This window comes from Podarcis liolepis (assembly GCF_965112155.1).
Source record: "Podarcis liolepis genome assembly, chromosome: 3".
In the NCBI taxonomy this organism is placed as follows: domain Eukaryota; kingdom Metazoa; phylum Chordata; class Lepidosauria; order Squamata; family Lacertidae; genus Podarcis; species Podarcis liolepis.
In genome coordinates this window covers 60,024,397-60,049,573 of record NC_139557.1, presented here as the reverse complement: position 1 = coordinate 60,049,573, position 25,177 = coordinate 60,024,397, and the positions used below count along the sequence as shown (strand labels likewise).

At 42.3% G+C, this 25,177-nt stretch overlaps 1 protein-coding gene and 1 long non-coding RNA gene across 15 annotated transcripts in view; one reads left to right on the top strand and one right to left on the bottom strand.

The window, feature by feature from the left end:
• Positions 1-565: 565 nt before the first annotated feature.
• LOC310704578 overlaps positions 566-25,177 on the top strand; it is an 82,146-nt gene continuing 57,534 nt past the window's right edge. For both annotated transcript variants that reach the window (XR_014524894.1, XR_014524895.1), the window contains exon 1: positions 566-1,180. This is a non-coding gene — a long non-coding RNA (uncharacterized lncRNA). The remainder of the gene's footprint in view (positions 1,181-25,177) is intronic.
• Positions 8,855-25,177, bottom strand: part of LAMA2 (laminin subunit alpha 2) — a 365,130-nt gene continuing 348,807 nt past the window's right edge. For all 13 annotated transcript variants that reach the window (XM_083498017.1, XM_083498006.1, XM_083498008.1 and 10 more), the window contains 7 exons: positions 19,726-19,838; positions 18,429-18,618; positions 16,969-17,124; positions 15,424-15,577; positions 14,370-14,500; positions 12,787-13,009; positions 8,855-9,252 (listed from right to left, as the gene is read on the bottom strand). In XM_083498017.1, coding sequence (XP_083354143.1) covers positions 9,095-9,252; positions 12,787-13,009; positions 14,370-14,500; positions 15,424-15,577; positions 16,969-17,124; positions 18,429-18,618; positions 19,726-19,838 — 1,125 coding nt within the window. In that variant the 3' untranslated portion in view covers positions 8,855-9,094. The remainder of the gene's footprint in view (positions 9,253-12,786; positions 13,010-14,369; positions 14,501-15,423; positions 15,578-16,968; positions 17,125-18,428; positions 18,619-19,725; positions 19,839-25,177) is intronic.

Below are 25,177 nucleotides of genomic sequence, written 5' to 3'. Positions count from 1 at the left end.
CACAGTTGTTATAATAGCTTTACAGCTTCTTTTCTCTTTACATAAAAGAGCATTTTCATAAGTGAGGTTTAAATCACATTTGAGCCTTGTGTGTGCTATTTATGTCAATGTTTGCATGTTGTTCGTTTAGAAAAGGAGCATTTAGTAAACGTGAGTAAATATCCCAGTCAAGGTGGGTTTTTTACATTTACATTACAAACCACTTGAGCCAAAAGCACGTTAACAGCCACAGGCAGGAAAATGCCTTAAGTATTTAAATGACAGGTGGAAAAACAAACAAAATAATAATGTTGCCAACTGTAGTCTGAGTCTTTCAACATCTGAGTGGCAGACAGTTAACTTAATCCAAGAGCACCTGAATGTTCTAGCTAACTTTATGGATCTGAATCCAGCTAACTTCCAGCTGGGTTCCAGAACAGGAAATCCTAGGATTTGCTGGCTAGCTTCCTTGCATCAGGAGAAGATGGGGGTTGGGTCGGTTGTGGGTTTGCACCATTATTTATTTTCTTAAAGACTTCTCAATAGTTTTCAGCATTGTTGACTAGTTCCTATGGTATTACTTGGGACTATCTCTGTTGTTTGGGAGCTGGTGGTTCTGCTTTCTCCCAAAGAGATTGCACCAGGAGGTGGTTGTAACAGAAGACTGCCAGGTGTGTGGAATCAGAGAGTGACAGGTGCAGAGAATCAGCTGAGAAAGACAAGAGTGAGAGAGGGCGTGTGAGGGAGACCATAGGTAAAAGCTGGGAGTTAGAGGGAAGTCAGGTTTGTTATGTTAGTAAAACTACTCTTTATTAAATGACTTGTTATTGTTTGGTATCTCCCATGAATAAGCTGTAGGGTAACCAGCCTAGCATTCTTGAGTCCAATTAGTGCATGAAAGGGTTAAATCCATAGAGAAAGCTGTCCTGTCTGTGTCACTTCCTCTCACCACAAGAGGAAATGGGTAACCAAGCCTTTGTCCATGTGAAATTCAGTATGTAAGGAGCTCTGAACTGATTGCTCCAACCAGCACAGGGCTTTAACTAGCCTCTCTTGTTTCAGTCCTGAATGGAGTCTGAAACTAGAATATTTTTCTGTACCAATAGTTTGTTTTGTAACTAAGCATCATTTTTAATTGTTTGGGCATCTTTTGTGACTACTGCATGTAAAAAGCACAGAAACCTGACCTTTGAAGAGTTATGTAAGTAAACAATTTTGTTACTTTCTTAATGTGTGCTATGCTAGGGAAGTGGGATAGCTTGGAAATATTTTTTTAAAGGGGACACTTTGGGGCTCACTGGAAGGGCACATTTTAAAGGTTTCGCAACCTGTATTTCCATGCTTTTCTTTGCTGCATATTTTGTGATGTTAAATCTCCGCTGGGGTTCTTTCACAAGAGAGTACTTGCCCCAAACTTGGCTTCCAAGATTTCAACATAAAAAACAAGCTGAGTTTAAAATTTTATGAATGTGATCACGTCTGGGGAGTGATGGGTCAGCAGTTTTCTGGCTCACCTCTCATGCTGGCTAGTATTACAATAAAAGCTGAGCCTCTGTAAATTTTGGGGAACATTACAGGAAGTGGACCAAGTAAAGTTAATATACAGTCGTACCTTGGAAGTCGAACGGAATCTGTTTTGGAAGACCGTTTGACTTCCAAAACATTCGGAAACCAAAGCGCAGCTTCTGATGGGCTGCAGGAAGCTCCTGCAGCCTATCGGAAACTGCGGAAGCAGTTCGCAAACCAGAACAGTCACTTCTAGGTTTGCAACATTCGGGAACCAAAACCTTTGGGAACTAAGCTGTTTGACTTCCAAGGTACGACTGTGTTTTGAGCATTCATCCTGGTTGGTTTGCAGCAAGATTAGATGATGTTGGCTGTTAATGAGCATCCACTCTGATTTGTTTGTGGAGATGCTAGGTGCCCTTGTATCAAAGCAAATGTTACCACATGCTTTTCAGTTCATTTCCCCCTCACTTTTCATTCTAGTGAAAGGTTAAATCTTTTGGGGGTGCAGGTTTGTTGTGCATTTGGCTTTAATTGCCTGAATTCGCTGGTATGCAACTGAATCCCACTCAGAAACAGCGACAGTGTGAAAATACCCCCTGAGTCTACTTCAGGTCATGTTCATCACCAGTAATTCCACTATATTGTTGGAAGATACCTTTATTAATAATTCCACTACAGTGTAAAGAGACTACCTTTATATTTTTTATTAGTCCTTAGTTCTGTTTTATAACACATTAAAGGCTTTTAATATTCTGCCAACAGGCCTGAGACACTTGAACGCCCTTAAATGCCACGCACCCTCATTGAGAAGAAGCACTAATTCCCACAGTGAATGTTTCTCGGTGTCATTATCCTTACAGTTGAAAATAAGATGCTTAAGCGAAATTATATGAATCGTACAATTAAGCTGTTCAGAGTTAAATCTGAATTCTTGTTAAAATCTATAGCAAATCTGCTGCTTTCAATGGGACTAGGCATTACGGAGCTCGCTTATCAAAGCCGGTTTAATATTTCCTTGTCAGGTGAATAGGTATTTGTTTTAAAAGCAATCATTCCAGCATGGCGAATCAATGAGCCTCTGCAAGCAATAAGCCAGGCAGCGAGCAGAGCTGTCATAAAGCATGTGCTGGTACAAGTGTTTCAGATGTTTTATGGCCTCCTACATAAGCAGGAAGTGACAGTGAGGCAGAGCGCTTTAAGACTGGCCATGGCTCAGTTAGCCTAAGTACTAACAAGGATATTTAAATGTATAATTCTGCTCTGGTTCCATTCCATTAGAGTAGAAAATGAGATTTGGTTGCTCTGCTTGACAAAGCTACTTGATCCCACTGTGCTGCCCTCAGATGAGCTTCCGCTAGGCCTCAGGCCAGCAACTGATTTTGAGTGGGCTCCACAGATGAGTACCTGGAAAGGCATGTAGCTTCTGCCTGATGGTCCTTGGATAATGGTTCTGTGCGCAAATGTATTTCATTTCTCTGCAGCTAGGTAAGTTACTGAATTGGAACTCAGTTGAATCAGAATGAAGCATATTAGTATAAATGGCATTGCTCAGATGTAAATGGCAGAGAAGATATTGCTTGGGTCAGGCAATGGCAAGATCAGCACAGAAAGGAGATTTTGCATATCGATCAGAATCCAGAACTGGTCCGTGAACAAATTGTAGACAGCTGGGAATATGTCTTATGGAGATTGTACTTCAAAGACCCTATTTTATACATAAAAATGGAGACCATAGGCTGTTTTGCCGCTGCCACTATGGGTCTGGCAACTGACTTGTTATTGGCTCTTGCTGCGCAGTAGGTCTGCCAGCAGGTTATCTGTTATTCAGGTTTTCTCTTAGCTATACTAGATAAACCTAGAGCTCTTGAGAGAAAGTACCGATGATGTTTAATTCACCTTCTCCATTTTGGCTCATAGGAAAAACAATTTTTTAAGCAAAGTGTTGACGTTGCTATCAAGGGAATTGATCTGTTATTCAGATGGGTGTATAACTTGGTGGTAGAGTAGATACAGCAAATGTGGAAGACTTAATGTTCAGCCCCTGGCACCATCACTGAAAAAAAGTAGTTCAGGGAGCAGGTTTGATGCCAATAAAGAGGAGTGGACTTCTAGATGGAGCACTAAGCTGAGTGCAGAGTGCATTGCTTAGCACTTTGTGTGTGTGTGGCATTATGCAGATGCTTGTTGTACACCAGTGGTGGTGGAGATCCCTTTTTTGCCGGAAGGTCACACTCCCTTGTGGGCATCCTTCTGAGAGCTGCTTGCCAGTGGCAGGCAGGACCAAAGGTAACAGCCGTGAATGTGACTCTTGTAGTATTAAGAGTAGGTGCGTTCCAGCCATGCAAAAGTCTGAGGGCTCTACACTCCCTCCCTCACAGTTCAGGGGCACATGCCAGTCAGGCAAATGTACTTGAGAAGGCACGGGGTCATGCTGGGGAGGGATGTGGCATGGGGAAGGGGGTGCCCTAGGGAGAGACCCAGGGGCTGGTTAGAAAGGCCTGAGGCATGCAATTGGACCTGGACCCCGAAGTTGCTCCCAGAGCCATCCTGTGACGCAGTGGGTCAGTGCGTTAGCCGGAAAGTTAGTGATTCAAGGCCACCCAGGGACGGCTGTGGGCAGAATCGCCGCATGGCATGGGGTTAGACTAGATGAACCCCAGGGTCTCTTCCAATTCTGAATTGTGCTCATTAGAACAGGCTGGTGCTAAATGTTAACAGCTGTACAAAGGAACTGAAGCAGCAGCAATTGCTTCTTCCGAAGCTAAGCCGATAGTTTCTGCAGCTCAATTTCCAGTAGTGTTTAAGTAAATAGTCCTTAAAGTTGCAATTCCCTTTGCTCATTATCTCAACTAGCTCAGAATTGCTACAATAGACAAAGTTTCAGAGGTAATGGGAAGTTCTGTGGGTTTTGTGTTGTCGTTCCAAGGAAAAAATACTAAGCTCAGTAAGTGTAACAGGGAGAGTGCTTCCATGAAATGACAAGCTGCCTTGCAGGTCACTGTGGGGAAAAGTTAACACGGCCAATGTGCAAGATGGTCTGGAGTACTTTCTGTTTGTTCATATGTCATTAAAACAAGGAGTGACAGATTTTATACATTTGAGAAATCTGAGGAAAGCTGAAGTGGATGTGATGGCCGCCACGGGTTAAAATTAGGTCTGTTGCTGAGTAGCGCAGCAAGGAAAGTTACTGCAGTTTAAAACATTGCATTGGGGGAGGGTGCACCTTTCAATAGCCTTCCCTCTTTCGTTCTTTCCTTCCCTCTTTCGCTCCACTAACAATGGACTGCTCCCCCCTTCTAATAGTGTGTGCCCCACCTCTGAAACCCTCCAGCTGCCAGCAATCGCCAGAACTCTCCCACAAAACTCTGGCTGTCGCTCTTTTACCTTACATGGTGATGTTGCTTTGAACTAGGTTAGGGGATTCCCTTCCGCCTGTGGCATCAGGGCAACCTGTCTTTAATGTAAATGGAAGTACCGTATTTTTCGCTCTGTAACACGCACCCGACCATAACACGCACGTAGTTTTTAGAGGAGGAAAATCCGTAGGCATGCCACCCGTAGGCATTCCCTCCATAACACGCACAGACATTTCCCCTTACTTTTTAGGATGAAAAAAGTGAGTGTTATGGTGCAAAAAATACGGTACATATTTAACTGGCCAGCTAAGGCCATAATCTTAACCCATTTAGATAGGTGCATCGTCATCATCATTGGAACGGATTGGTTTGGTTTCCTCTTAGAGAGTCTACCTTCATCTATACAGAGCCACAGTTTCGGAAAGCACCCTGACTAACCCCCCCCCCCCCGGAAACCCTCTATACCAGGGCGGCCCGACTTTTCATACCAAGTGTGCCACAAGACAACTTTGACAAGGAAGCTATGGTCCTCACACTGCCTTGTTGCATGCATGCTGGGGGTGTGGGTAGAGCAAGGCCAAAATTTGATGTTAAGTGAGGTGCTGGGCTTTGGGAAGGCTGCCCTCCTACTTCCTTTCCAAAGCTGAGAAAGCGCTAACTAGGCCTTGGGAAGGAGGAAGGAGGATCTTAGGACCTGTCAGAGCCCTCATGCCTCCTTCCCAAACCCAGCAGCTTGCTTACACAGCTGTGGGAAAGCAGCACAAGGGCTGCAAGGGAGGGGTGTCAAATGTTGCTGAGGGCTACCAAAAAAGACCTTGGGGGCTGTGCCCCATAGCACACACACACACACACACACACACACACACACTCTATCATCTATCTGTCTGTCTATCTATCTATCTATCTATCATCCATCAGCAGTTTCATGAAATGTGAAATCCAGTGTAAATTTTTGACCACCTGGTTAATTAGTCTGATGTGAGAATGGCCTAACAGCAAGTCATAGAAACACCATATATGATTCTATGCAGGTTTGAGTTTGATTGGGAGCCATCCTAGGCTGCAGCATGAAAACAGCACCTCTCTGCTGTGTTGGTCGATATCAGCAAACTCAATTAACAATTGCTGGAATGCAAAAGCCATTGTTGGGGTGTGTGGCGACACAAAGATCAAATTGAGGCTGAGAATTTCATCTAAATTTAACTCAAAAACAAGATTTGAAAAGCCCAGGGCATGCTCGCCTCGGCTGCGCTTATTAGCAATGACAGCCAGAAGCAAAGAAACTCGCTATATTAAATTAAGAAGAAAAGGAAGACAGCATGTTATTCAGTATAATTAATTTGCAACACTGAGAAAGTGAGACCGCTTGAGACCCAGTATTTGCTTTCATTATTAGAGAGATGCTCTTAATTAAGACAAGACAAACTGAAATGATCAATTTAATTTGTGTTCAAACTAACTTTGATGAGAAAGAAAGAGATGGTGGTGGTGGGGATTCTAATCCTAAAAAAAAAAAATGCTGTGAAGTTCACACAAGAAAAGAATTCTATAGAAATAATGTGAAAAAAATGGCACTGCACAATTTCTTTGTACTTCTGAAGCCAATCTCAGAAGGATGACCAATCTAACTGTGTGTGCATGGATTCCATTTGGGAGCAGATGAATTGCTCTAGAGTGAGTCAGACTATTGATCCATCTAGCTCAATATTGGCTGTGGTATTGACTATGACTTTCTGGGGCTTCCGGCAAGAAGATGCTGGCTGTTAAACCTGGTCTGGTGCCTTCTTTATGTATGTCCACAGATCCTTCTATCACTGAGCTACTATGGTCCTCTAACAGAACGCATGCTTGTCCAGATTTGATCACTGGCATTTCCAGATTGGGCTGGGGAAAGGGCTTCAGTGTTTTTAAAAAGGTTAAGATTCCATGAACCAGCTGCTTGGTGGAGGAGGAAAAAGCTGAATCCAGCCCCTGGTGGATTTTAAACTTCTGCATGTTCTACTCTTGGATCAGATGTGGAAACCATGCAGGGAGAAGTTGTTGGCATACATAGTTCCTTATTGAGCTGAGCTACACACATGTGAATGATTTGGACTTTGCTGTCCTAGACTGAGTCTTTGGACCTTATTTGTACAGCCCCTTGCATATTTTACTGGCAGGGGAATGTATATCATACTTGTATGAGAATGCATATTTTTATATTTCTGTTTGTTTGTGGGATTATAGGCACAACTAGGAAACTTAGCTGAGCCCCAGGCTATTTGCTGTCAGGGTAGTGAAACCTTCATTGCAGATGAGCAGTTTGGCACATTTCTTGTTTTGAGAGGCTTCATGTGGCCCACTGGGCAGAGCCAGTGGTTAGCAAGGAAAATCTGTATCTGCAGGTAGCCTATCTGGAAGGTTTTTAGTTTAAGGTAAACTCAGCATAAGGAAAAGCATTATAAGCCTGGAAGGCAGGCAATGTGTTGCTACCCAAGAGTAGGATTCTTCTGGAAGCCTGGTGGGTTGAGGGACTGTTTAGTACAAAGAAAGTGGGTGGCATTTTAATCTACTTTATTTTGCTGTTCTGCTCCAAAGGGAATATATTAGTTTTAACTTTTGCATTGCATCTTTTCCCACTGTCCATTTAAAATATGCATGTATGGAATACAATGTTTGATGCGTTTAATGACTTATGCAAATGTCACTCATTATTGGTTCACCTGCTGATTTTTCTAATGCTATAAAGTAATCTGGCAAAGGAAAATGAGTATGCCATGTGTGGAATGTGTTAATGTCTTACAGCACCACGAGTACCAAAGAGCAGCTATATATTTTTTAAAAAGCACAGAACATTACAAAGCTGTTCAAATGATATATTAGGATTTCAATCCAACATGTTCTTTGTAGCAACATTGCACAAATTCCTTAGGCAGTGAACAGTGTCATCCCCATAACTCCCTCCTTACCAGACACGCAAAAGAAAACTTTGAGTCCTGCATATCATGGAAAGAGTGCATTACACAGAGTATCGAAAACACTAGCAGAGTGCATGGAAAACATTCAGAATCAAGGAAACAATACTGTTTTCTTAAAATGTCCTGATAGCTTTACTGTTGAGTTTTTTTCCATTAATCTGACACAGTGATGGTGGACTTAGTTTTGACAACCCTAGATCCAGACAAACAAGCCTAACACATTGGGCTTCTCCATATGTAATTGTAGAAGATGCCCAAACCCTCTTCACAATACACTTTCTCCACTTCCTGTGAACTTTATTAAACTTCTTAGTTGCTTTATCTTGCCCAGGGCAACAAAGTGACTTACAACCAAATACAGAAAGGGAGCACACTTTCCCCTGCAGAGACATGCATGAGCGCCAGATGTTGGCATGCGCCAGATGCTGGCATGTGCCAGTGCATCTCACTGTAGGGGCATACTGACCATGAGACTACAGGTTTCAGACCAGAAGCACCTATAATGTTTGTTATTACAAAGTACAAAAAGTAATGACAGCACAAGGAATATTAAAGTGGTTTCTCTATTCCAATTAAATCTTGATCAGGCCTGTGAATCTCACTGCCCTTCGATGAAGTCTTTGTTTCTCCCACCAGAACCTGATGTGGATGACAAATGCCTTGAAGGAAGCCAGTGATCCCATTATTTGCTCATCTGTTTTACCACTTTACCATAACAGCCCAAACCATCCTAAGCTAAAACATGAAATTGTTCTGCTGGGCCTGTTCCAGCCACAGAGTAGAAAAGTGGAAGTGAGGCCAAAGGTCCAGATAGTCATCCCCAGAGAAAACACCCCCAGGGGAAATTACATTACCCATTAGCACTGGCAACCAACACTAGAAGGTGGGGTACATAAAACTGGCTATCTTTATCTCAACATACCCATACAAATTGAACCATATCTCCATTTTGTACTTGAAGACTGTGGGTCTGTGTTAATACAATTCCATTCCTCAAAACGATACTAAAAAGATTTCACTTCAAACTCAGGGAAAAGACTGACACATCACACATGAATAGCTTGCAACTTTATTCATTCCAAGGGGAAAATGTTCTTCATCTAACGTTTTGTTTTAGAAGAACACCCTGAAATAGCACCATTTTGACTATGTAACAGGCTGAAGTCAAAATATTTGCAAAAGGGCCTTTTTATTATGAAGGTAATGTGTATATATATAGGATTCTTTAAAAATCTGAGGCACTTTTTTTAGTTTTAAGTGGTCAGGCTCATATCAGAGTCGGATGATGTCCTGTTAATTTGTAGGGCAAGATAGAGGCTGAACTCCCTTTATCTCCAAGGCTTTGCTGAAGTTAATCTCAAGAGGTTTAGCAGTTCCTTTGGTGAGCTTCATGGATCTAATGCATCCTTTGAAACGGATGTTAGTGGTCAGGCCAAACTGGTTCAGCCCATCTATGAGGGAAGAAAGAAAAAACGAAGGTAATTATTCAGATCTCTCTTCTAAAAATAAACATTTCCTTCATATTTCATTTTCTGTGCAGCATTTATGAGTAGAAAGCAATGTGAGCTGCAGGTGGAATCAAATTGAGCCCTTATGCTCATGGAAGGATTTCTGATCCAGCAGATACTTCTGCTAAGGGACCAGGACGGGAGATGGCTTAGGCTACATGCCAGATATTTAATTGATAATGCATACCTTACAAAAGACAAACTTTGTCAAGTCACACTACAATTGTTCTTGTTTTTTTTAAATGAAAACTAACAGATAAACAGGGAAAAGCACATCTATTGTCTCCACTTTAAATGGTCTTTTTCAGTTTACATTTAGTGGGACTGGGAGACACTTTTGTCATAGACATCTTGTGGTTGGGGGAAAGAGATGGGGTGGTGGTGTTCTTTTGTTCTATTGCCTAGTGTTAGTGTAGGGATTTGGGTCAGTATCACGTGGGTAGGTCCTTTGTTTATGTATTTATATTGATAATGCGAGATATTAGAGGGTTCTGAGGTTGATTGATTGAATGGAGGGGTAGGTTGTTGGGTCAGGCTAGCCATACTGATTTGTATGTTGTGCTGTGTATGTGATAAAGGGGAACCATACTAGGGTGAAGGCGTCCTCCTTTGCTTGTCCCTGTGCCTAGTTTAAGTTTGTTGGTAAACTTCTCTAGTAAGGGGGTTTCCCATACATTTTGGTACCAGTGGTCTATGTTCACTCCTGATAGGTCCCTTCCAAAGTCTAGGTTTGTACTTTGGATTTCTAGCTGCTGTAAGTGACTTATGAGTTCCTTGTCGTGTGTGTGGTTGTCGTGGAAGATATTTAATAAGGCTAGTTCTAGAGTAGTGTCTATTACCTGTTTTGTTATTTTGGAAATTTCCTGCAGCACTGATACTCAGGAGGATTGAACTTTGGGGCATTCCCACCACATGTGCAGGTATGTGCTGACTTGCCAGCATTTAGATGAGATTCCTGGGTACAATGGTACCTCTGGATGCGAATGGGATCCATTCCGGAGCCCCGTTCGCATCCTGAGCAGAACGCAACCAGTGTCTGCGGGTTGCGATTTGCCGCTTCTGCGCGTGACATCATTTTGAGCACCTGTGCATGTGCGAGCGGCGAAACCCGGAAGTAACCCGTTTCGTTACTTCCAGGTCGCCGTGGAACGCAACCTGAAAATGCTCAACCTGAAGCTACTTTAACCCGAGGTATGACTGTATATAAGCACCAGCTTCTGGGGTGTTAGGTATAGGCCTAGGTGATGTTTTAATACATCTCCCAGGACTGGTATGTGGGCCAGAGCGCAATGGCTGCTTCACCCAGTGGGGTATTGCAGGTGAAACCGCCACTGCTGCTGAATCCCTTTGCCACCAGCGTGCAGTGTGCCAAAGGAGAAACAAGCTGCAGCTGGGCACTCGTGGCAGAGGGACTCAGGAGTGGTTGTGGTTTCACTTGCAATATACCACCATCCCACTCTGGCCATCATACAATGGAGGGAGGAACAAGCATCGTGTTCAAACTTCTCCATTGAGGGGTGCGCAGCTTCCTGTCCCTCAGCGGAGAAGTCTAGCAGAGACCGTACTGTATCTCCACCTTATGCAAGGTGGGGGCTGTTACACTTCTCCATTGAGGAGCAGGCAGCTGTGTTGAGGGAGGCAGCCCCCCCCCCATGTGAGCCAAAGAACAGGGCAGGTGGATTGCTGCCCTCCCCTGCCCATATGAATGAAGCTTAACAGGCTCCATGTGCTTGGCTGCCTTTGCCTGAGATGGTGGGCTGCGTATTTCCTCTAGGGTAGTCAGATGCAGGGTGTCTGCTCAGGCGAGCTGGACTTTGAGGGAGCCACTCTCCATAGCTTGTACCTTCCAGGAGTGGAGAGACGCCCTTGCGCCTGGCGGGAGGACAAAGCTGCATTGACCCCAGCCCCACGAGGCACTGGGGTGAAACCAGTTCAGCTCCTGCAGCAAGAATAGCAGTAATTTTAGCCAGCATCTCGTGGGACCAGGGCCAATGTAGCTTTGTCCTCCCTCCGTTTCAACATCTTCGCAATGCCAGATCATCACAATTGGCTGGTGATACACTGTGATGTTGAAAAGCTGACATTGCCCAACCCATGTGTCTGCCCCCACAGCTTTTCAAGTCCCTTTCTCTGGAATATCACCCAAGCCCGAGCCTAGATACTCCAACATGGCTATTGATGACAAAAAATAGAAAATAATAGAGTATAAAGAAGGGTAATTGGAGCTTTATGATTGATTTATTTCATTTATAACCCAAGATACAGGTGGAGAACTTGTAGCCTCCAGATGTTGGTCCTGATTTACGACTGCTGGCTTGGGCTGCTAGGTATCTTAGTCCAACAACATCAGGAAGGTCACAGGTTTCCTATCCCAACTGGTCTTGTTAAACATACAGGAAACTGTGTACCTGCCAGACATTTGGTGGTTTTGGTTAGTTTTGATTCACTACAAACTGGCTGGACCCATTTCACCAACAGGTGTTGCTTTTCAGATTGGTTCCCCCCCCCCTCATGAAGCATGGGAGCCAGACAAGATAGTTCCACTGATTTTATGTTATTTATTTTTCTTAATATGCATAGACTGCTTGATTGTTTAAAACAACACCACCCTCAATGGGTTTCCAAAAACATAAAACAATAAAATCAACAGATATTTACAACCTTACTTTTAAAATATACAAAAAAAACTAAAACAGATTAAAATGACCTCAAATTCCTAAGCATCTGGGTAAGCTTGCCTAAAAACAGGAATGGTTTTTAGCAGGCACCCAAAAAAGATCAAGTGCCATAGAAGCCCTCCACAGAGTGCATTGCAGTAGCAGTGGATGAACCGCTGTGAGAAGGCTTTCCTGACCCTCAAATGGCTGTAGCTGTTGAGCCGGTCACAATGCATAAAAGGCACTTGCAGTAGCTGAGTCTCCAGTGACACAGCTGGACCCAGAAGCACCACCAAACTATGAACCTGGTCAGTTGGGGGGGGTGCTACTCCATCTGGAGTAGGCAACTGAGCTACTCAAGATTCAAGCTCGGCTTCCATTTCACCTCTGCATCCTAGCAATGACCCAGGGACTGCACAATCTCTCCACGCTCAGATGTCCTGGAGAAATAGAGCTGAGTGTCATCAGCATACTGATACCATCCTACCCTGAAACTCCTAATGACTGCTTCCAGCGGCTTGATATTACATAGCTCTGGAAATAGTGTAGGGGGCTGAAAGGCACTCTCCCAAGGCTATGTCCTGGACTCTGCCTTGAAGGTAGGATTGGAACCACTGTGATAGTGTCCCATTTCCCATTCCACAGAGGCAGTTCAGGAGGATACCATGGTGAATGCAGTATCAAAAGCTGATGAGAGATCAGGAGCCAGGTCACACTCTCCCTGTCCTGCTCTTTGCAGAGGTCATCCATCAGGGATGAAACACATTGAAAAAAACAAACCCGATTTGACAATCACTGGATGTTGAGTTTGTGTACTCACCAGGATATCCTCCAACGAAGACAGGATCATTAGTCTCTGCTGAACTGGAAGCTGCATTCGGACTGATCCCTTCTACGTGGTGGCCATCTACTGTCAGACTTAAACGGTGCTTCATCTTGTGTGCTATAATCCTGTGCCACTTTCCATTACACAAGCTACCTGGAACAGCAGGTTCATAGATGGCAGAGAATCGACCTGCACCATTATCGACATGGAACATCACCTGGCAAGCAAATTACAGAAACAATTAGGAAAACCAATTAGCTCTAGAAACAAAGCAAAACAAAATGTAATCTGCTAATTGCAAGGCTGGCTGCTATGCTGTCAGAAGGGATCTGCCTTAAAGCTATGATTTGATATACAAGGTATAAAAGCAGAGACTGTTATATGTCATGTTTATGGTGCAGATCCTAACCCATTAAAGGCAGTAGTGGCTTGGTTATCCTCTCCAGCTAAAACAGTGTTTAAATACTTAATCAACATAAATGGATGAATTTGTGCTGTACTCAAAGATCCACTTGAAATTAATTTGCAGCTTTAGAACCCATCTTGGCAGGAAAGCTCAAAATTATGGGCATAATGTTTGTCAATTTACTGCTGCCAAACTAAAATGGGTAATAGACGCAAAATACTGTTTCAGCAGCAGATTTGATGATCCAAGCGTTTGTGAGAACTTAACAGAGAAACCCTTTGCAAGTTGGTCAACTGTACTGCAATGTGTGGCACACAATAGTTTCTATGCAGAATTTCCTTTAGAAGAACTGTGATAAGGTTTGGAAAGGCAAACAGAAATTTCATCATGAGGGATCTGGTTATCCTATTCCTACAAACTGGGTAAGTGATATTCTAAATGTGAAAGTGGGACAGAGCAGCCAGGCTCTGCCCTGCAAGTCAGAGAGACACCCATATGTAAACACCCTATTGGGCTTCTTCAGTTGACCTGCAAAGACCCCAGAATGCCAAATGAAACCCTTTTTATACTTAACAAGAAGTACAGAGTACCTTGGTGATACCTGGTTTTCAGCTAAACACCGTGATTTTTTTGCATAGCCAGGTCAAAAATGATGAAACCTACCATGATATGGACTTCAAACCGGTTTTGAATGGTATATTGATGATATCGCCTAGCCCTAGTACTGGTATAAAAACAAAAATCTTGTTGTCGAGCTCCAGGTGTTTTAGACTACAACTCCTCTCATATCCTTGACCAGGAGCAGCAAATGAGGTGGTGTGGTTCTGTGCCGTCCAGCAGCACGGGGGCTGCTGTTTACTGGGTGGAGCTAGATGAGGTGGTAGGGAGATTGGCTCAACCGATGAGCCACATAACACCAATCTGGTGCTCCCATCCTCCCACTGCCTCACCCATCCCAGTAAGCAGCAGCACTCCACTGCAGTGAAGCCAGGTACGCAGCACCAGCTCACCTCAGTCACTCCTGCCAATGCCTATTTGCCATGCTGGCTAGGGCTGACAGGAGTTGGAGTCCAGAAAATCTAGAAGTCAGCAGGTTAGGTAAAGCTGGTTTACATGAAGTGGTTGATAAACAGAAGATTGTCTGAAACAATTCTCATAGCTCCATACTCACATTTTCATCTACCAACTCAATGCCAAGCCCATCCATTTTTTGGCTGCTGATCCCCAAGAGGACGCCATTTGTCCGAGTTGTGCGGAACTCAAACTCCACTCGCAAATCCAATCCTACTTTATATGCTCCAACTGAGAAGTGAGGAAGAAAGGCTATGTCAAGTTCAGAGGCTTGGAAATAACACCAGTAATATTTTTTTCCACATCACACAAAGACTTGTAATAATGTTGTTGCCACAGTAACAGAAAATACATGGGGCACAGGTACACTGAACTCCTAAGCCCTTTCCTTCAACAAATGGTTAATTTGCCAGCAATGGAAGACTGGCTTTCAGCCTGGGCTTGAGGGCCTCAGTGGGCTCTACTATCCGAGCAAGGTAGAAGACAAAGGATGAGGACATGAAATGTTGGTATCCATCTGTGTTGAGAGACAATCTGTTGGTATCAGTCTGTCTTGAATGTCTCTGGGGGTGAAGTTAACACCTGAATAAGCCTGTCACTATAGGAACATTTCTGTTCATATAAGAGTTCAATGCAATTTTGGGAGTGCAGAAGCTGAAGGGGAGTGCAGGGGAAGCCTTGTTCCATGAATGTGAATTCTGCTGCACTCAAGGGAGGAAAGTTAGAATCCAAGTCATGTTCTTTGATAAAATAAAATAAGATTATTTAAACAGATATATCAATGTTTTAGTATTGTTGTGGGGTTTATAGTTATAACCGCACAAGTTCTTTTAAATGACACTCTTGTTATTCTTTCATTTATTAAAAGAACTTTTGTAAATTTAATCAGCCACAATCCTTTGCAAGACCTGATATTACTGCTGTTGAACAAAGTACATTTCAACAAGCCTTGCACAGGTAGCAATCCCTGTGGGCCATCATAAAAATCTATATTTCTTTCATTTTGCTCCTTCACTTCTCAGCCTTTATGCTCCGATATATTCATACCTCCCTAGGCAACTGTCTTCTTAGGAGGGCCCAACCATGATTTCTGAAGAACAATTGTAACAATCCCCTGGTGCTCCATTTTGGAATAAAACCTCACATAACGTTACCTGTTTTGGCAAACCCTGTTCCTGAAAAGTATGTTCCTTTCTGTGGATTGGCAAAGCACTTTCCAACATTGTAGCTGGAGGTAGGATTATCCAGGTCAACAGGAGACTCTGTCATTTGGAAATTTCGCATGCATCCATCAATGCTATAGACAACCTGAGTAAGGGTGAAAAAAGGTGGTGTTAGTATATGTACAGCTATCTAAAATGCCTTCATCCCACAACTGAAAAAGTCAGAGATATGGCATTGGTGGGTAGCTAGCATTTTTAATTAATTGTTCTTGGCTTGCTGAAATGAACAAGACTGATTACATGATTCCTATACAAAAAACCCCCAGGCATTAATGGGGCAATATCCTTTAATTTTCTGCAGAATCACGTTGCTTAGAGGATATTCTAAGGTTTAGATTACACAATATGTGGGTCACAGTTTTCTAAGCTTAAGCAAAGGTGGCAGAAAATGTGTGGTATATTAGCTTGCCAAATTACATTAGGAATATAAAATGTAATATTTTTCCTGGGTAGAACATATTCTCCACATAACAAAAGTGTGCTTTGAGATTACTATTGCTAGCATTTGTACATCTCTTGGACAAGAATGCAGCCATGTAACCTCTGCTGTTCAATGATAAATCTGTCTGTCAACTGATTTATTCTTTTTCCTATGCAAATAGATTATTTTGTCTTCAACAATCAAGACAGCCAAAAATTACACTTCTAATTTTTATCCTGTGTTTTAGATTTTTTTGCATTATATATAAATACCGTATACATTTGCTGATTTTTTTTTTAATAAAAAAGATACATGTGGAATATTGGTGTGAAGGCTGGGTTGTAACTTAAGGAGGTCACTCACTGGCCCAGCATACAACCCACTGTGAAATGTGTCTTGATAGTGGGAGGAGAGGCCAGCACAGCCACATTACTACCAAGTTCTCTGTGACACGAAGGCCTTGAACTGGCAGTGTAGAGATTCTTTTCTCAGAAACTCTTGTTCACGTTTCCTGGGTAGATGCCAGCAGCGATTGGTGGGGCTGGAACACTCACCTGACCTTCTGTTGTTGCTGCTTCCTTGGAAGTAGAAGTGGGGATGGGGTCAGCTCAGTGTAAATGCAATGGCAGAATAAATCTGGTGTTTCCACCTGTGCCACTCCCCACCATGACATCAGCTACAGGACTCAGCTCAGGCATTACTGGAACACCTTGGGACCTGCTTCCCCATGGATGGATGCATACCACTCTGGTCACACCTTGGACCAGAGAAACAGCTTGGACCACCTGAATGATGTTCCCCATGTCATCATTGCTAGCCCCTGCAGATGGGCATTGCTGGGAAAGGAATACGTTACTCAGCCTCAAAGGGGAGGTTAAGGATGCAGTTTTTGAACTGAGTACCTCAAGTCTTTTAAAGGACACCAGAAGCAAAATGCTCATCCTTGTCTTTTGTTCAGCATGGCTACACCATGTGCCTGACAGTGGTGTCACGGAACACATAACTAACAATGCGTTAGGATTTTTTATAAAACACAAAAAGTCGTCTTTACTTACAGGACCAATTCTTTTAGTTGTATAATTAATTGGCAATCCTCCAACATACAGCATCCCCACTACATCCAAAATGTCAGCTTTCTTTGGGCTTCTGGTCCTGTTTGTAGCACCATCAACTAAAAGGACACCTTCTTGCTTGCTTCGGAATATTTTTATCTGGAAAAAAGATAGAAGTTTAGTACATCGTTGCTGCTGCTGCCACCGCCATCCACTATATCTAGGTTTCAATCCTATTCATACTGCTTGAGAGCAAGACCCATTGAACGCAGTGGAATTTACTTTTGAGTTAACATGCATATGATTTGGTTTGTGATGCAACATCCCTCATATTTGAATGAATGCTAAGTTACCTTCTTTTCACTTAATAGGATCGCGTGCTGTCAGTAGCAGATGGCGTGGTGGCGATGTGCCACTTGACTGCTGGTTGGTCTCTTTGCCGCAGCTTACAAGAAGAGAGCGGCGGAGGCAGCAGGGAGGTTGACGTGGTGTGTTTGAACCAAGGAATCTTGCCATTGCCACCTTGCCAGTCTTGCTCTACACAACTTATGGGAGGTTGGATGAGTGGTGATCCTCACCACAATGCTCGCTACTGTGTGCAGTGCAATCCTATGCATGTTTACTCAGAAATAAGTTCCACAATATTCCCTGTGATTTGCTTTGAGGTGACTATAGTTCTGCACCCTTAGACTGACATCCTACACAGAAGTAAGGTCTATTGGTGTCTGCTTTTGACAAACATGCTTAGGATTGCACTGTTATATTCTGAGGACTGAGGTGCTTAGGAAAATGGCATGTATTTGTAAGACATTGCATAAGCAATCATAATAACAGAGTTTTTATGACAACATTCTCCTGACTTGTGGTATTCAGAGGCACCCTCACTCTGGCAGTGGCTAATAGCTATTGATAGTCTTATGTTCCATGAAATACTAGTGATGGTGTGGAATAGTACTGTTTGCTCTTTTAGAAAACACATTAATCCAAGCGAGCAAGCAGGCAGGCAGGGGCGAAACTGGCTGAGCATTCTGCTCTCAACAGAAGCCAATCGGAAGCTAACAACTAAGACTTCTGGTGAATAGCAACATTTGCAGTACACATGACATTTGTGTTTGAATAAACCCTATGTATCTCGTTTTGCTGCCTTGCTTGATTTGGATCCAGACTTTGCTCAAACTGGTGACAGCTTCCTGCCAATCCCACCTTCCCCTATAGTCCCAGGCAACGTCCAGGAATCTGCTCCAGAGAGAGGGTTGGACGGGGGGGGGGGGGAATACTATCCGCTTCTGCCAATGGGATCCATCCCTTCAATGGGTCAAAAATGTCAGAAGTAGTCATTCCATTTATGGACAGCTAAGATTCGATCCAATCTATTCCTTCTACAGTGCTTCCTCATTTGGGATTCCCCTCCCCGTTCCACACACAACCTAATGCTATAGGTGCTGACCATCATTGCTTCATACCTTGTGCCACTGGCCATCATTGATTTTCTCAGGAATCATTGTGCTGGTGTTCCCATGGCCCAGGTCATAACTGAAGTATGGAAAGCCATTCTTTATTTGAACGGTGGCAAAATCAGCATGATTGATCCGAGCCATATAGAAGAGCAACCCATTTTCAGCCTCAGTTCGGATTTCAAATTCAATGGTAAGTCTATACATTTGGGGAAAAGACCACAAAGTCGGGAAGCATTAATCTGCTTTATCTTTCACTCTTCGTCATAAAACTAACATTGCTAAAGGCAACATTATTTATAAGACAAATAAAACTAAGATACCCATTTCCTATTTCTGAACTTGCCAAGGTGTATGGATACAGTATTCATGCACTTACTGCATAGACTTGATTTAGAGCTAGAACAATATCATCTTTATGTGGTGCAGAAAAATAAGGGATAAAAACTTGTCCCTCTGCCCACAAAAGGCCAATAGATCATTTTAAGAGCAAACAGGTTTTCAGTTTACTGAACTGGATAGGTGTGAGTTCTGAGTAGAATGGGGTTAGCCATTCCATCATCCAAAAGCAAGTCTGGGTCCAGACCTTTAATGAAAAACATAAAATAGATGAATTCAAACAATAATTAGCACCCAAAGAACATTTTAAAAAAACTCATGGAAGGCTCTGAGGCTGCCTTCTATATACATAATTGAAAGTGAAACTGATGTTCTAAATATCAGTTTATATGTAAATGTGTAAATTCATACTTCAAAATATTTACTGTAAAAAAGATTCTTAATAGTGTAATCCTGTGTATATCTCCCCAGAAACAATTCCCGTTGATTTTAATAATTCTTAGGATTAAGTGTCTATAGGATTGCAGCTTTAAGTGCCCATAGATTGCAGTTTAAATAATTCTAGGAAATTAGTGACTTCCAGCAACACAGAAATGTTCTTGTCTGTGACTTGCTAAATATAGACCAATTAATTCTGTCTCCTTGGCACTTTTGCTTTATTATTATTTTTGCTCTGTTGGGCTTTTTCAGGAATGAGACACATATTAAAGAGCTACACTGATTTAGGAAAGGAGCTTCAAGTCTAACATGGAATTCTTGCTAAATGTAGCATCTAACGTTGTTGAGCTGAATTTTAGAGCAAGAACATTTCAAACGGTCATTTTGTGCAGCATGAAATGAAGAGAAACTTGTACAGCTCCTTCAATTGTGGCTGTCCTGCCTAAAAGCATGCCCAGCATTACTCATCCCATACTACTCTGCCACAGTGAGTTTCACCACCATATCATCTCAAAAGTATGGAACATACTTATTCTTAACTTTGGTGTCATCAAATGCAACTGCAATATGACTGTTCCTTGAGAGGCCAAATTGCTTGCCGCCTTCCAAGGTAATTGGCTCCACATCAGCAGCGCAGTGTTCCTGCAAAACAAAACACCACCATCATCTCTTATCGTGCTCTGTTAGTTTAGCATGGAGCCCTTCCCACACACTCTTAAGGAAAGCAGGTGACATTTTGTATGACGGGTGGATCATGCCAGTATCTCAGTTTTGTAAACAGCAGAATTCACTTTGAACAACACAGGAGATGCATCCTAAAACAATGTTTCTGAAGTAAGTAGTGCTGCATTTATGCACCAGACCCAATTCTACATCTGCTTTTGGGGGCATACCAGCTAAAACATCATCATAAGTTAGGTGAGTGAAGCAAACTAAGCTTTTTATGTCATAAGCACATAAGACAAGCCCTGCTGGATCAGCCCAATAGCCCATCTAGTCCATCACCCTGTTTTCACTAGGGATGCGGGTGGTGCTGTGGTCTAAACCACTGAGCCTCTTGGGCTTGCCGATTGGAAGGTCGGCGGTTCGAATCCCCGCAACGGAGTGAGTTCCTGTTGCTCTGTCCCAGGCTCCTGCCAACCTGGCAGTTTGAAAGCATGCCTGTGCAAGTGGATAAATAGGTACTGCTGTGGCGGGAAGGTAAGTGGTGTTTCTGTGCGCTCTGGTTTCTGTCATGGTGTTCCGTTGCACCAGAAGCGGTTTAGTCATGCTGGCCACATGACCTGGAAAGCTGTCTGTGGACAAACGCAGGCTCCCTCGGCCTAAAGCAAGATGAGCGCCACAACCTCATAGTCGCCTTTGACTGGACTTAACCATCCAGGGGTCCTTTACCTTTTTACGTTTACTTGTTTTCACTATGGCCAGCCAGATTCCCGTGGGAAACCTGAGGTGAGGAGGAGGACCTGAGTTCCCCTGCAGGTTCTGGCAACTGGTATGCAGAAGCATGCTGGAGACTTTGGAATTCCCTCTCTTAAATTTTATGTGAAAACTCTTCTTTTTACATTTGACACTCTAGCTACAGATGCAAGTAAACCAGTGCCATGCACTAAAGAACCACGTGAACATGAATGCCATATGTTTTCTGCTTCTAGTGGCTTTGCTATGAAGAAGATAAATGAATAGGCTGACACAAGCAATTCACAAGAGAAAAATGTTTCAGGGCAAAAATAGGTCCAAATATACATATTACAAAACATGTTGTTTAATAGCCCCGGGTAACCACTTTCGTCTGCTTTTATTCTAATTCAGTGGAGATTAGATTGCAATGTGTGGAGTTCTGTCCATAAAACATTTTCAAAACATCATCAATTATACATTAGGAAACAAGACATTTACACTTTAAAGAGGAATCTCCTTTCTTTTATGCTTCAGCAACATGCAACCAATCACAATGATCTGGGTATCGGCTTTCAAATGGGTTTTTGGGGGGAGATAAACATTCTCTTCAAAAGAGAAGGGGCACAAAGAGAAAGAGCACAAAAATGTTAAGGGCACTTCCAGACATAGTACTTTCAGAGAAATTGATGTTCTGAATGAAAGTGTTGGTCACTGAAAATCTGCACGTTCAGAGTGCCAGTTAAGGTTTCTGCAGCTGCTCCAGATGAACCAGCAATATCTGTGCAGGCTGCTATTATGTCCTGAACAACCAGGTTCACCTAGACCCCCACAAAGGGAAGATTTTTTTCTTTTGAGGTACTTTTTGCTGCATGTCCTGCTATGAACCAGAAAGTCAAGTCAGGAGGACGTCTGGAAGAGCCCTGTTGCAAATGTGTGAGGCTAGTCCTTCAGCAACTGACCATTGGCAAAGGGAAATCTCACGCTCCTGCCCATTCAGGTCCACATCTATTTTAATGGAGTTGCATATTTTTTTTTCTGTCAGTTGCAACTTGAAATTAGGTGTATAGATAACACCATTTGATTGACATGGAACAGGAAAGAATATAAAGATGCTTAGTGAAACCCAAATTATATTAAATACTGCAATGGACCAGAAACGTCCAGAGGGTGAAGATGAAAGCATTCATGTTTATTAGAAATGTTACTGGAATAAGAATGTATAGCTTTTTGAAAAGACTGAAACTTTACAACCATGTACGCCGAAGAACAGCTTCAAGAATGAACCTTTTAATTAATTCTTTTAGCTGAAATCTTATTGATGTGACATTTCCTGTGAGACAGGAAATTGATACCTTCAGTAGAGCAGTTTGAGCAAATGGGAAGACTGCTGTCTGACTGCCTCACACATTCGTCTGCAAAGCTGCACTACGGCGGGCGGGTGGGTGGGAAGAGAAAAAGCCATTTAGTAGCAAAGCCTGAAGATAAAATCACTGTGAAACAGCACTGCAGCATCTAGCAGTGTTAAATAAAACCAGGGTGGGGGAAATTGGGAAAAACACTGGGAGATACCGTCACAGTGCCAAAGTCAGCTGAAATGTTGGCGCTCTTCACTTCAGCAGCAAGCAAGTCCTAAGAAGCAGTAAATAACATGAGGCAGAAGCAGCAATCACTGAAGTTGTCTCGCTACACACACACACTATAGTGTTTGCAGCAGAAAGAGAGCTACTGTAGGACTCTAATATCCAGAAGTTATTAGTTTATTATTTTTAGAATCTTCCTCAGAAATGAAGACTATCCATATTCAAAATACAAATTAAGCTTTGTTCATGCCTGCATTAAGCCTGCAACATAAAATACAGGACAAAGCAACAGCAAATAAACTCCAGCAGCTGAAATCCTTTCCAGGAGCAAACAAAATTGGCCAATCCTCACTGGGGCCCAGAGTGGTGGGTTTTCTGTGGCATGTGCAGCCCTGCCTCCTGCTGCTGCCTGGAGCAGAAGGTTGGAGGGTGGGAGATAATAATTTTCCACCATTTTGTGTTCCACATAGGGCCCTTCACCTCTCCTGTCAGAAGCACACCATGATCACTCCAGCATCATGGAATTAATTAATTAATTAGCTAGCTAGCTAGCTTTATCACCCACCCTTCACCATAAATACATTTAAAAACTGATAAAAATCACATTTTTAAAAACAAACAAACATAAAAACATTCCAAAATGGAACAATGGAATATCAGGTCAGCAAAAGAGGTGGGTTGCAACGCCCCTCCCCAAAAGCAGCTTAACTGTCAAAGGCCAAGGTAAAGAGCATATTGGGAAACTATACAATAAAGATGCTAAACATGCCGTATTTACTTGCATCTAATGCTCACCTTTTTTTGGCCAAATTATGTTGCAAAAATTAAGGTGCACATTAGATTTGAGGGGACATTTACATTCACCAGTAAACACTTTTTTTGGTTTCAAGGTTCTGAAACCTGAGGTGCTCATTAGATTCGATGCTGCATTAGACTCGAGTAAATACGGTACTTCTGTGGAGAGGGAGTGCCATAATTTAGGAGCAACCACAGAGAAAGCCCTCTCTCAGGCTGCTATTCCCAGTGGAACTGATCAGGGGTTGCAGTTGCTCTGAAAGCCATCTATGTAGAATGAAGTTAAAAAGGCTAAGCACGTAACCAGTACATTATGAAATATATCAGAAGTATCTAAGACATTCACTGCTCAGATGACTCAACACTAAAGATATAATCGTCAGGCTGATGAATATTAAATGAAATTACATTGGTCTAATAAAGCATTGAGAAGTGTGAACATTCCCTCATGTTTAAAGTCACCTAATAACCATTTCAATAGTAACACATTTTAAAATGGTATCTGTGCTTGTTGCAGCAAACACCAAGTATTTCTTGTGCCACTTTCAAAACAAATACACATTTTGTTATTTCCATAGGAAAGGCCTTTTGGAATCTAAGCACTACTTAAGAATATTAGGTATTCTGAATAAAGTAGGATCCATTATTTTTTACCTGAAAATGATATTTCAAGGGGCAATTGATATCACCTCAACATAAAAGAAATCTTACTGAAGTATTCATCTTCCTTGCTTGGACATTGCGGCAGAAATTGTCAGAAATCTTAGCTATGTCAGCTTGTCAGCATATATAAAACCATTACCTTCTTAATGGCATCATTCCACTAAAATAGTAAACTGTTTAGAAGACAGACGAAAATACTATCATTTGGTTCATCAAGCAGAGTATTATCTAATCCAAAGGATAGCAGGAAATAAATCTGGGTCTATATACAAAGCATGCACTCATATTCCAGTTTGACTGGTATATGAACACAGAACTTCTCATATTATATAAAATAATTATGTCAGTGGACTAACAAGATCTATTATTATTATTATTTATTAGTATACCGCCCTTCATCTGAAGATCGCAGGGCAGTTCACAACATAAAAATACAAAATGAAAGCACAAAATATATATTAAAACAAAAACAAACCAAAAACCACCCTACCACATTTAAAAGGCCATAGAAGGTTATTCAGCTTGAAGCCTGGTGAAACGTTTCACCTGGTGCCTAAAGATATGTAATGAGGGCGCCAGGTGAGTCTCCCTGGGGAGAGCATACCACAAATGGGGACCCACCACAGAAAAAGCACATTCTTGTGTTGCCACCCTCTGGACCTCTTGTGGAGTAGGCACACAAAGAAGGGCCTCAGATGATGATTGCAGGGTCTGGAGCGGCAGTCCTTGAGGCATTGTGTTCTTGAGCTGTTTAAAGGCTTTATAGCACTTTGAATTGGGCCTGGAAGCCATTGTAGTTGGGCCAGGATTGGAGTTATATGCTCAGACCGTCTTGCTTCTGTGAGTTGCATATCTGCCAAATTCTGTACCAGCTGAAGTTCCTGAACTGTCTTCGGAGAAGTCCCTACATATAATGTGTTATTACTTACTGTAGCTTCTTAGATTAAGAATAGAGCTTAATCTACCCAATTAAATCAGGAATGGAGAATCTGTGGCCCTCCAGATGTGTTGAATTCTTATCAGGCCCAGCCAGGACGGCCAGTGGTTAAGGATGAAGGGAGTTGGAGTCCAACAACAGCTTCATAGTTTCCTATCCCATTCCTGAGCTAAGTATGTACAGTGTTTTGAATATATTGAAGTTCAACAAGTGGTGGTTAATTTTATCATTTCCCCTTTTTGCTTTTTGGATAATAAAGTTATTACAAAATATGTTTTGCAACTCTTGATCTCACTTCTGCAATAAATGAAGGTTTTGCTTGCTTTTATTCTTGCTATAATATACCATTTGGATATATCACCTGTCATTTACACTGAACAGCTGACAAGTCTGTTCTACCTACTTATGGATTGGCTACATGGCTGCAAAGGAAAGTGAAATGGAAAATTCATTTTAGGTCTTGTTTCAAGCTGGAAAACTATGACAATCTAGCATAAACTGTAGCATGGCTTAAACTGAAACTACCAGCTTCTGATTGGAAATCTGGCTCAACTAGTTTGCATTCCCAACATATTATTGAACTATATGTTTTAAAAAGAACTGGAAAA